General features: G+C 42.3%; 1 protein-coding gene and 1 pseudogene across 1 annotated transcript in view; both read left to right on the top strand.

The window, feature by feature from the left end:
* Nucleotides 1-5,622, top strand: part of LOC127186404 (importin-7-like) — a 40,245-nt gene extending 34,623 nt beyond the window's left edge. Inside the window, 6 exon segments of the mRNA XM_051142792.1 lie at nt 457-552; nt 970-1,190; nt 1,284-1,489; nt 2,561-2,767; nt 3,656-3,772; nt 4,190-5,622. Coding sequence (XP_050998749.1) covers nt 457-552; nt 970-1,190; nt 1,284-1,489; nt 2,561-2,767; nt 3,656-3,772; nt 4,190-4,287 — 945 coding nt within the window. The 3' untranslated portion in view covers nt 4,288-5,622.
* Nucleotides 5,623-11,908: 6,286 nt separating this feature from the next.
* Nucleotides 11,909-13,388, top strand: part of LOC127186405 (zinc finger protein 143-like) — a 34,247-nt pseudogene continuing 32,767 nt past the window's right edge.

Raw genomic sequence — 13,388 nt, forward strand, 5'->3', positions numbered from 1 at the left:
TCTATTTACTTATTTATTTTGGTTTTTTGAGACAGGGTTTCTCTGTGTAGCCTTGGCTGTCCTGAACTCTCCTTGTAGACCAGGCTGGCCTCAAACTCACAGCAGTCTTCCTGCCTCTGCCTCCCAAGTGCTGGGATTAAAGGTGTGCGCCACCACGCCTGGCTGTAGTTCATGTAAGAGGAAGGTTTGATGTCTAGTTTATACCTCTGTGAGAGAACATGAAGTTTATTAGTATGATGGAGTCCAGAAAAAATTAAGAACATATGCTTTTATCTTACAAAGTAGGGTACCAGAAAAGTAGGCTGTGGCATACAAATAGCCATCTATTCTCTTTACGATGAACAAAGTCTACATATTCATGTAAATTCCAACTGTAAACACACAGTTATACATAGAGGGTAATTATTTCTCTGATCTCACAGTGCCGCCTTCCTATTTGTGTTCTTTGTTGATCAGGTTCTTACTGGAGTAGCAGGAGAAGATGCAGAATGCCACGCAGCAAAATTGTTAGAGGTCATCATTCTGCAGTGCAAAGGGCGTGGCATCGACCAGGTCAGGAAGGCTCAGTTTTCTGTTTGAGGCTTCAGAATGTGTTCTATCTTCTGTACATCATTACAACCTAAATGGCCAGCATTTTAAAATTTTGGCTTATGTACATATAATTGTCATTTATTATATTTTGTTGTCATGTATATTGGCCTTGGCTAGTTTGATAGGTTGCTTCAGTAATTAACTGCATTACCAAGCACTTTATGTAAATAGACTCTGAGTTCAGGACTGATAATTAGTGGGGCTCTTAACAGGACAATAAAGGCTTGATTTCCTCTAAGATTAAATTTACCATGAAATGCTTCAACAGTTAATAATCTTAAAGCTATAGAAGATTCAGTTGAAGAAATGAGTAAGTTGATATAGTAAACTACGTAGGATGCTATTACAATCTGAAGATAATGGGCTCTCTGTTTACAGTGTATTCCATTATTCGTGGAAGCGGCTCTAGAGAGACTGACGAGAGAGGTTAAGACAAGTGAACTCCGAACAATGTGCCTGCAAGTTGCAATTGCAGCGTTGTATTATAATCCACACCTACTACTTAATACCTTAGAAAATCTTCGCTTCCCTAATAATGTTGAACCTGTTACAAATCATTTTATCACACAATGGCTTAATGACGTTGACTGTTTCCTAGGGTAAGTAACAATACATTGTGACTTTATGAGAGGCTCTGCTTATGTCATAGAAGAGACTAAAAATTTAATTACCATTTTTATTTACTGTTTTAGGCTTCATGACAGGAAGATGTGTGTTCTGGGCCTCTGTGCCCTTATTGATATGGAACAAATACCACAGGTTTTAAATCAGGTTTCAGGACAGATTTTGCCGGCTTTTATCCTTTTATTTAATGGATTAAAAAGAGCATATGCCTGCCATGCAGAACATGAGAATGACAGCGATGATGATGATGAGGCTGAAGATGATGATGAAACCGGTAAGGGATTTGTGGTATGCAGAGAGAAACAGAAGCATGATAGAACTGTTTGTTTCTTTTGGGCACAGCCCTGGCTATCCTGGAATTTTCTTTGTAGACCAGGCTGGCCTCCAAGTCATAGAGATCTGCCAACCTCTACCTCCTGAATAATGGGATTAAGGTGCATGCTACCACGCCCAGCTATCAAAAAGAATTCTTTATCATAGTATCATAAGCCAAATGCTTTTTGATTCATTCATATGAAGCCATGTGATGGACAATACCCTCTATTCCAATGCCTGATAGACTAAAACTTTAAGTCTCAGCCTAAGCATGAGACTTTTTTTGTTTTTGTTTTTTAAGTTAAACTTGAAAGTTTTTGTCTTTGTCATAGAATGGTACGTACATAAAATGGCGTGTTTATGTACTAAATTGAGTTTATATAAGTGTTCCAGAAAGGCTGGGTGGCAAGCCTTTAATCCCAGCACATAGGAGGCAGAGTACTAACTCCGAAGTTCCAGGACTACACAGAGAAACCTTGTCTTTAAACAAAACAGAAAGTTAAGCAAGGTGAACTGGAAATGTATCTCAGTTGCTATACTGCTTGCCTAGCATGCACAAAGCCTGGATCATAACCCAGCACATAGGAAGGTCAGAGCTAGTGCTGAGTTGTGGAGTCGGCAAGTGGTGCACATATATGGTGCACTTGCTTATATATGTGAAAGCAAAACACTATATAAAAAATGAACATTAACGTAATTAGATATTGGATGGAGCACTTAACTGGTAAGACTACAGACTACCAATGTAAATTGACCGAATACTTGCAATCTCATAACCTCTACTGACCACAAATGGTGGCTGTTAGCAGGAAATATCTAGGACAGTAGTAATAATTGTTTTCTCACCAAAGAAAGTCATCCCCCCAATACCAACCTTTATTTCTTTTATTGCTTGGCATGTAATTTAAACACATTCTTGCAACTGTTCTTTGAAATTTTTCATGACTAATAATTTACTAGGAGTATTGAAGTAAATGTCACTTTGCTGAGTAACAGAACATTTCATTGTCATAAATAATTGACTTGGCAGAGGAACTGGGCAGTGATGAAGATGATATTGATGAAGATGGGCAGGAATATTTGGAGATTCTGGCTAAGCAAGCTGGTGAAGATGCTGATGATGAAGACTGGGAAGAAGATGATGCTGAGGAGACTGCTCTTGAAGGCTACTCCACAATCATCGATGACGAAGACAGCCCTGTCGATGAGTATCAGATCTTTAAAGCTATATTTCAAAGTAAGCCAATTTATTATATGTAAAATTAATTAACTGGACAAATCTGTTCTGTCTGTTCCTTAGATAAGGGGCGAGGCAAGCAATCGAAAGTATTGTTCCCTTTGAGATTTAGGATATTTGTTTCACCCAATTTTTAAGAAATGGAATCTTTGAGTTCAATTAACCAGCAAATACATGGTGGCTAATAACCATCTGTAATGGAATCTGATTCCCTCTTCTGGTTTACAGGAAAAGAGAGCACTTATATACATATTCATTTATTTATTTATTTATTTATAATCATGTATACAGTGCTCTGCCTGCATGTACACCTGCAGGCCAGAAGAGGGCATCAGACCACATTATATAGATGGTTGTGAGCCACAATGTGCTTGCTGGTAATTGAACTCAGGACCTCTGGAGGAGTAGTTGGTGCTCTTAACCTCTGAGCCCCTTTATTGTTTGTTTTTTAGACAGGGTTCTCTGTGTACTCTTGGCTGTCCTGGAGCTCACTCTGTAGACCAGGCTGGCCTCAAATTCATTTGTTTTTGTTTTGAATTATTTGTAGATGTCTCTGTAATGGGGTATGTACAAATTAATAGGAGTGCTTATGGAAACCAGAGGGGTCAGATCCCTTGGAACTGGAACTCCAGCTTCTATAAGCCAAATGATAACTGATTTTTTGTTTTTTGTTTTCGAGACAGGGTTTCTCTGTGTAACCTTGGCTGTCCTGGATTCACTCTGTAGACCAGGCTGGCCTTAAACTCAGAGATTCACTTGCCTCTGCCTCCCAAGTGCTGGGATTAAAGGCGTACACCACCACGCCCGGCTTAGACTTTTATCTTTTTGAGGTGGAAAAGGAAATTCGGTTTTTATTATTCTATCTGATGTTCTTCTGCCTCTATACAGCAATCCAGAATCGTAACCCTGTATGGTATCAAGCTTTGACTCATGGTCTTAATGAAGAACAAAGAAAACAGTTGCAGGACATAGCAACTTTGGCTGATCAAAGAAGAGCAGCTCATGGTATGTCAGTGAATCCTAATTCCTCTGACATCTGATGCAGTTACTGACTGCACACACCTTTCATGTTATATGAAGGGACATAACATTATGTAAAGGTATGAGGGCTGGAGATATACCCACTAAGTTGTTTTAAGTATAACTTTACATTGTACCCAGTGTATAGTAGCTTTACTTCCATTGTACCCATTAGATATCTGTTATTTTTTGAAACAGGATCTTTCTTAAAGATTATTGCATAATGAAAAATAAAGCCTTTTTTTTTTAAACATTAAGTCAAAATTGGCTAAGAACTACATAGATCTGTAGTCCATGTGTCAGTTATTGGGTTAAGCTCTCCTTGCACATGTATTGCCGGTTTCCCCTAAAGCCATAAGACGATCAGATTGACCATTAATGGTTCATCTCCTTGTTTTCTAGAATCCAAAATGATTGAGAAACATGGAGGATACAAATTCAGCGCTCCAGTTGTGCCAAGTTCTTTCAATTTTGGAGGCCCGGCACCAGGGATGAATTGAGTTTCCGTTTTCTTTCCTGCTGTGTGAGTGTGGTGAAGAGCTTGTGTTCCTCCTCGTAGTGGTTCCAGAACCGGTTCATGTTATCTACTAACTGATCAATAGATGGACAGAGACCCCAGGAGGTGGGAGCTGATCATGTGACCTGGCACTGGACGAGAGACTAGAGGGATTTGGGGAGGGGTTAACTTGGGGGGTTATTTTCTTTATTTTTTGAAGAAAGTAAGATCCTGACTCTGAAGCTTCAAGAGACACTGTGGAAATACGAAACGAGGGGATGTCATGAAGGCAGCTTTTCTTTTTCTGAGGAAAAAAAAATAGGCATGGGCTACAGGACTATTTAAAATGTCTCATTTACAGTATAAAGTTCAAAGCTAGATGTAATTTTTACACCTCTAAGTATTTGTCCGATTTTTGTCTCTTCCTTACCATTGGGTATCCTTTCTATGTAATAAGATAAGGTAATCACACAGCCTTATTCAGTCTCTACCATATTTTCATTCATCGGATTGTTCCTATGTAGATTGGACATTTATTGTAGCACTACATAACTGATTTTAAAATCTGTAAATGAATTAGCACTTTCATATTGAAACAAGCCTGCTAGCCTATGTATAAAAGCAAAACTGTTTGCTGTTTATAAAAAGGGATGTAATAGGGTGGGGGGCAGGGGTAATTTCAGGTTAATTATTAATTTAAAAATGAACTAGCAATTTTGTATCTGGTGACTTTGTGGTGCACTCACCTCTGGTAGTGACTTGAATTCGGTATGTAAAAAGGGGTTAGTGATGTTTTATTGCTGCTAAAAATGGCAACTCCCTCTATGTCCTTTTTTGTTCCTTAAAGCGCTCAGTGTACAAGTGAACATTTGGATACCAGACCTCATGTAACAAAGGTGATATCTGAAGCATGTAAATTGGATATAAAATTCTACTCTTAAAGAGTTGATCTAGAGTATGGCTAAACATCTATATATGCAATCTATTAAAAGAACTGAATTCGGCAATTATGTCTTCATTTGATTGCAGTTTATTCCTAACTAATCCCTATCCCCCATTGACCTGTTTTATTTAATCTTGTACCAGAAAGAGTGCAAATATACTTAATATCTGCCCAGTTCCTAGTCCTCATCTCTTCTATCCCGTCTTGATTATGGTATCTTACCCTAACTCTGTAGACTGAAGGCACATGGTTCCCTCTAGAAACCACTATTGATACCACTGCAGAAATAAGCCAGCAACAACAGGGTAGCGAGGTGGGCTTCTCCCCTCTCTTCCTAAATGCATGTTCAAAGATAAACCTTTATTGATCTTAAACATCTGTCAGATGAGTCATACATTGGATTATTTTTTATATACATGTAAACACAATATTTCAAATTGAAAGCAACATCTCAGTGGATTCAAAACTACTACATACTGTTGTCTAAAACAAAGTTTATAATTGTACAAATGAAATGCACATATTGATATTTAAAATGCATAATTAAGAAAACCTTTTGGTGTTGTGTTTTTCTTGTATACCAATACTTAAGGCCACTGGTGTTGGCACTGTTTGGCTTTCTACTTTAATTCAAAGTATCTCTGAATATAGCCAAGAAAAAGATGTCTAAGTGTGTGGATGCAAACTGTTATTCAAGTGTGCTTCTACTCCCCTTCCTCATAGTTGGGACACCAAACGTGTGTACCCTGGGTTGCTTAAGAGAATGTCACTATTCTATAAAATAAAAATGTAGTAGTTTTTGTACAGAGGGGAGAATACTATTAACATTATCGTCTTCCTTTAGGTTTTTGTACCTAATCTACTTTTTAAATTTTCAGACTTCACTAATCTTTGAATTGATCAGATTTTCACATTGTTACTGGAAAACCATATCTAATAAAGGCCTTAGTTAGTCCCATACACTAACTACAGAATGAAAATTCTTATTTGTGTTTTTTTTTTTTTTTAATCAAGAAGCTATACCAGCATGTTTTTTTAAAAAGCCTGGTCTACAGAGCCTGCTCTTTTTTGTTTTATGAGACACGGTTTCTCTGTGTAGCCTTTGGATGTGCTGGACTCACTTTGTAGACCGGGCTGGGCTCGAAATTACAGCGATCCGCCTGTCTCTGCCTCCCAAGTGCTGGGATTAAGGGCATGCACCCCCACCACCCAGCCAGAGCCTGTTCTAGGACAGCCATGTCTATACAGAGAAACCCCGTCTCAACAATGGAAAGCAGAAAAACCGTAGTCTCATATAATATCATCTAATCCCCATTTACATGTCTTTAACTTGATGTCAGAATTGGTAATTATTTAGTGTTCAAGTGGTAGTTATAATGCATTAAACATACCTAAATTTTTATCTTTAATTTTAAGTTTGTAGAAGATGCCAGTAGACTTTCAATCATTTTTCTATGTAGCCCTTGCTTCCTGGAACTTACCATGTAGATCAGGCTGACTTTGAACCCTATGCCTCCCTGACAGGGGAGTAAAGGTTTGTTACCATGCCCTTCAAAGGTATAGTTGTGTAGTATTTTTTATATTTACTCATTTTTATTGTGTTTTGCCAGAAGAGGGTGTCAGATCCCCTGGAACTAAAGATTCTTCTGAGGTGCCATTAGGCGCTGAGAATTGTGCCTGGGTCCTGTGGAAAAGCAGCCAGTGCACTTGACCCTGAGATATATCTTTACCATCCTCAGTCTCCTATTTTTAGCTCTGAAAGAGATCAAGAGTGCAGTGCAGGTGCAGGTCAGAAGACTGCATTGGATCTACTCTGGAATTGGAATTAAGAATTGTTGTGAGCCACTCCTTGGGTGCTAGGAGCTGAGCCCAAGTCCTCTGCAAGAGCAGACTTTTGGGTTTCTTGTTTTGTGTTTTTGAGACAGGGTTTTCTGATTAACCTTGGCTGTCCTTGACTGGCTTTGTAGACCAGGCTGGCCTCACACCGAGTCCTGAGATTACAGCTGTCCCACCGAGGCCAGCAAGAGCAGGCATTCTTTACCTGCTGACTCAACCCTCTAGCCTTAGTGGCTAGGACTTTCTGAGACATTGTACGTGCCACCACACAACAGGAAGATCAGTTAAGATCTTTTAATTTAGTGTTACTTATGTGCTGGGAATCAAATTCCAGTCTTAGGGAAGAATAATTTGATCTTGACCACTAAGCCTCAACCCCACCCCCCTTTTTAAAAAAAGATGTGGATAGTCTTGGCTGACCTGGAACTCACTTGTAGACTAGGCTTAAACAACAGAGTTCTGCCTCCCTGAGTGCTGAAATTAAAGGCGTGGGGTCGTTGCATGGTGAATGAGCCTTTTCTTTTTCTTTCTTTTCTTCTTAATTTTGTTTTTTTATTTTTATTTTATGTGCATTGGTGTTTTGCCTCATGTATGTCTGAGAGGGTTTCAGATCTTGGAGTTACAGTTTGTAAGCTGCCACGTGGGTGCTGGAAATTGAACCTGGGTCCTTTGGAAGAGCAGTCAGTGCTCTTGACCAGTGAGCCATCTCTCCAGCCCCCTTTCTTTCTTTTTTAATGGCTTTTTGAGACAGGGTTTCTCTGTGTAAGGTTTGGCTGTCTTGGACTCTTTGTAGACCAGGCTGGGCTTGAAATTACAGCGATCCGTCTGCCTCTGCCTCCCAAGTGCTGGAATTAAAGGTGCACCACCACCGCCTGGCCAACCTGTACACTTTAAAGATGGTTTAATACCAGAATGGAAGTCAGGAAATATGTTACCTTGGGGAAGAGGTTTTGCCCATATTTTCATAAGTGAAGAAAGACTAGGGGCCACATCAAAATGACTAAACATCAGATCTGAATAAGAGAAGCGCCCAGAAGGACTCAAAGAGCTGCAAAGCAGCAATGTAGACAACAAAGAGTGCAATACAAGCCATTTCTTGAGCCTCAAGATTCTTACAAATTTTGTAAACTAGCGACACTACAGGCTCCTTATATTTGAGCGCAGTATGATGTGTAGGCAAGGCTGCTTATGTGAGGAAAAGGTCTATTTCAGGTTTTTTTTTGTTTGTTTGTTTGTTTTTTGTTTTTAGAGACAGGGTTTCTCTGTGTAGCCTTGGCCATCCTGGACTCACTTTGTAGACCAGGCTGGCCTCCAACTCACAGCGATCCGCCTGCCTCTGCCTCCCGAGTGCTGGGATTAAAGGCGTGTGCCACCATGCCCGGCTCTCAGGTTTTTTTAAAAGGAGCTACACAGGGCTGGAGAGATGGCTTAGAGGTTAAGAGCACTGTCTGCTCTTCCAAAGGTCCTGAGTTCAATTCCCAGGAACCACATGGTGGCTCACAACCATCTATAATGTAATCTGATGTCTTCTTCTGGCCTGTAGGTGTACATGCAGGCAGAGTAACTGTATACATAGTAACAAATAAAACTTTAAAAAAAAAAATAAAAATAAAATAAATAAAAAAAAAGGAGCTACACAACCAGAACTTACTCTGTCACCATGCCTGTCAAGTGTAGTAAGTCAGGTGGATAGCTAGCCTCACCTGGCTGAACTGGAACTTTTTGGACCAGGTTCGTATCATAGAGACTCACCTGCCTTTACCTCCCAAGCACTTGGATTAAAATTATGCACTGCCATACCCAACTTGTGTGTGTGTTATCTTAAACCAAACCAACGAAGAAAAAATAGGAACTTTCTTGACCTTGTAATGCCACAATGTTTTCCAGATGGAATCTTGACTGCTGTTTTGCTCCCCATCAGAAATTAACAATTTTATTCAGTTTGGATATACAACAGTGTTCCAAACAATCTTGAAAAAAAGGACATGATTTAGGCGGCACATTTATTCCCAGGAGACAGAGACAGGTGGATCTCGTGAGTTGGAGGCAAGCCTATGAGTTCCAGGACACTCAAGGTTACACAGAAAAACCCTGTCTCAGAAGAAAAACAAAACAATTTGATTTAGTGTATTGCTTCTGGCCAAAGAATAAAGAGCTGAGAAAGAAACCCTATACCTGTGACCATTTAACAGGGAGAGAATTGATAAATGGCCCTTATAAGAGCAAGTACCTACATGCCAAGGCGGCTCACTCAGCTCATGTATCATATCCTGAAATGACGGAAATGAATCAAAGGATCTCTTAAAGACCAACATAATAGATTAAAATAGGCAGAAACACAAAAATCAAGACTACAGATTTACATATGCACAACATTATAAATCTGGGGCAACTTCAGCTTCTTAGCAAGGTGTGCTCCCACACGACATGCTCACATTCAGGCAAAACACCAGTGCACATAAAATATTAAAAACAAGATGATAGCTCCTGTGGCATGAGCGCTTGCCTGGCCTGCAAAAGACTGAATTTGAGTCCCTGAGAAAGCAACCAAAAAAATACTAGCACATCAGAAATCTGATGGCCTGATAACCAAAAATAGAAAAACTCAAATGGAAGGCTCTAGATTTAATCTAGCACTTCCCAAATCTTACCAATACAAGATAATTTTTTAAAGTAGATATGCCTAGCATATCCAAGTACCCAGATTTGATCCCTAGCAGCATGCACTGGAGCACACAAAGAATAAACCTACACATTTCTGATAGTAAAATGGTTACAACAGGGGAGAGGGTGTTAAAAAAAGTTGGTTACAATAGAATCAGTACACTTAACAGTAACCTGGAGTTTAGAATTAAACACCTTCATAAAAGGTGTTTAAAATGTTTTGACTATATCATTTGTGAATACAGAAAATTATAAGTTTGTCTCTTGTTTTTAGTTCAGTTCTGTACTGAAATTAAAGTAGAAAACTTAAATAAGCAAAGCCAGCCAGTAGCAAGCAACCTAATCCAATGTCACATCCCATTTTTCTCAAGGGCTAAGGAGTAAATCCAGGCATGATGGGACAGGCCTTTAATTTCAGCAAAAAAATTCCAGGCCAGCCTGGTGCATGAAGGTTATAGAGAAATCACGTCTTGAAAAAAGACAAAAGGAGTAAATCCAACAGGGTGTTGCGGAAAGTGTTTCCACAAGCATTCGAACTGTTGAACCACTGTCCTGAAGAGCATTACTATTGTTTAGGATCTGAGATGGTGGCACACGTCTACAATCCCATTAGTGGCCGGGTGGAGGTGTTTTTCTCCAAGAACAAAACCAAAAACCAATAATGGTAACATACCTGTCTTGCCAGGGTTTGGAAGGCCTGGTGGATCATTAGTTAAAGAGCATGTCATCGCCTCTACATAGCAAATCTGAGGCCAGAGAGAGTCATGTGAGACGCTCTGAAAAGTAAAATATAAAAAAGAATGCTTAAGAGTTCTAAGTCCTGTTCCCCTTTAAGCGGCATTTGAGTTACAATTATGGAAGTATGCATTAGAGTAAACACAGTAGACTGGAATGTCGTTGGGCCTGCTGTGGTAGCAGAGTGTACAGAGACTATTTACAGCCTCCTGGACTACACTGCAAAACTCAGTCCCAAAAGAAACGGGGTGAGGGCAAGGATAGGGACACTGTTTAAGTTCCTACACTAATTCGGCAACAAACTCATAATTTTTACTGGTTATCTCTAATATATTTTCCAACTTGTTCTTCTATCTATTCCATCATCACCTGAAATCCAAGAAATCGAGTAAAAGCTGCTAATGCCGGCTAGGCTTCCTATCCTATTGGAATATACACTTGGCAACTCCAATCGACTCCGGATACCACACGCTCTTTCCCGAGTACAGACCGAAATGCCTTTCATTTGAAATGTTTTTTAAAAGGGTTGGGCCGAGAGCACCAAGAAATCATACCACACGCCACAACTCATGCATGTTTCAGTGGGCTTAAGAAGGCCGACAGATGCTTCCTCCGACCTTTCAGCTCGACACAACAGGGAAAGCACATACAACGGAACGCAGCGACGCCAAGTCGGTCGACTTCAAACTTTAAGAGCCACAAGTTCACCGACACACTAGATCAATCGCACAGCCTCCCAGCGGAAGCTAGACTCCGCCGGAACTGCAGCAGCAGCAGCGAAGAGCTCAACTTCACATCGCATGGCCATGCCCCGACATCGGGGAAGGGCGGGCAAGTTGCGAACCCCGTCCGCCGTCAGCGGGGACAGCAGAGCCCCCAGTGCAGGCCTCAGCCGGCTCCGGGAGCCCCCAGGGACATCGTGGGCTCTCCGTGTCGCCCTCGCTCCATCTTCCCTCTCAATGCAACTACACGTGGCAATGGCATGGCAAGGCCCTTTCGGCTCACTCCAGGTGCTCCGGAAGGCCCACCGGGAGCTCCGCAGCATCCACCTCGGTCCTGTAGGGAAAATGGCGCCATCACCCCATTTCCCTCCCGGGCAATCAAAAGGACCAACCTCCCTCCCCTGCTACAAAATGGCGCCTCCCGCTGGGGCCCCAGAATCGGCATGATCCACTCGACGTGGGGGTGGAGCGATCCAGGACGAGCGGTTTTGTCAACCAGTAAGAAACAGAAGCTTTGGTTCTGATTTGGCGCCAGCCACTCAGGCGCGGGTGGGAAGGCCGGGCTACAATGACGTACGAAAAGAGGGCGTGGTCGGTGGCATGTTCCTGCCGGTCAGCTAAATATGGACCAATGGCGATCCAGGATCTTCCGGTGAGTGACGTAATGCCAGCCCAATGGAGGCTAGGGGCGGGCTTGAGAATTGGTATGCCTGTTGCGGGGCCTGGGGGCCGGGCGGCTGTTTCCTGTCCTGGTGCATGGTGGTCGGACGAAGGAATTGTTGGAAAATTTTCTCGGAGGTTCGTATATAAATGTGTTTTTACCCAGTGTGCATTATTCTCCGCCCGGCCGCCGCCCTCAGCGCGGCGGCGCGGGCCCACTCGGGCCCGGGCTCTAGGTTGAGCTGCTCACGCCCGGCCCTCGGCCCGGCCGATCCCACGGCCGTCTCCGCAGCGGAGCCCGGGCAGAAGCGGAGTTTATTAATAACCCGAGGCCGCCACTCTGGGGCGGCGGAGCTCTTCTTGCTGAGGACGGCAGCATTCCGCTGCCCTCCCCCCTCCATGCCGCGCCCCGCCTGCTCCCCTTAGGGGGCAGCCGACGGGAGGGAGAGCCAGCGGGGAGGGAGGAGCTCAGGGGAGCGGGCCCGCTTTGCCCGGCCTGACCTCCGCGCGGAGCGAGTCCCCAGGCGCACTGTGGCGGAGCTGGCCCGGCTGGGCCTCGGGGCTTCGGTTCACAGCAGGCCCCAGCAGGGGCGCGGGCCCCGCGGCTGGGCACGTCGCCTGCGCGTCGCACCCGGGTCTCTTCCTATTCTGATCGGAGTAGGCACATTTGTTCTTTTTCACATCTTTTTTTTTCTAACATCGAATATTCAAAAATAATCTCTTGGAATGTTTTATAAATGGAACTATTGTTCACTCTGAACTTTCTCCCCTCCGTTACACGAAGATTTAATAAGTAGATGAGAGTACCACGGCCCACCTGCTTAGAATCAAGCCCTGCCGTCGCTTTTGAAATATCCAAATCATCCGTTGGAAATTTGAGAAATAGCAAGTTTTAGATTGTGTTCAGTTTCTTCCTTAATTTTACTAGGAAAGATGTGTTCTGTTGTAGTTGGCAAAAACCTGTTAACATTTTAACAATTCATTCCAAGTATATGTTAAATTCATTGTGAAGTGTAGAGATAACATCAATAAGAAGCATACATTATATCCGCAAATTTTGACTACTTGGAGGTTTAATCAATCGAGTCTACAAATATTCGCTTCCCTTTTGTTTATTTCGGAAAGTTTTATCTGCGCAGTGGCTCTGTCTATAAACATAGCATTCACAGTGTAGTTTGGAGAGGTGCCCGGATCTCAAAGCTGCCCGGATCTCAAAGCTACCCTTTACTATATTACTTACAGCTAGCTGCACACTGTGAGGTACTAATCTCGAAATGAGGACCCGAGTGACAGCTTTTCTGGTAGAATTCACATACCTCCTAAAACCTAAGTTCAACTTTGTAATTGTAGCTACTAAGGCTAAGAAAGGAGCGTGGTGGCTCACGTCTTTAAAGCAGCACTCAGGAGGCAGAGGCAGGAGGCTCGCTGTGAGTTCAAGGCCAGCTTGGTCTACAAAGTGAGTCCAGGACAGTCAAGGCTACACAGAGAAACCCTGTCTTGGAGAAAAAGAAAAAAAAGATTTGCCTCCACTACTGATTGTGTTTA

Source organism: Acomys russatus, unplaced genomic scaffold (assembly GCF_903995435.1).
Source record: "Acomys russatus unplaced genomic scaffold, mAcoRus1.1, whole genome shotgun sequence".
NCBI lineage: Eukaryota > Metazoa > Chordata > Mammalia > Rodentia > Muridae > Acomys > Acomys russatus.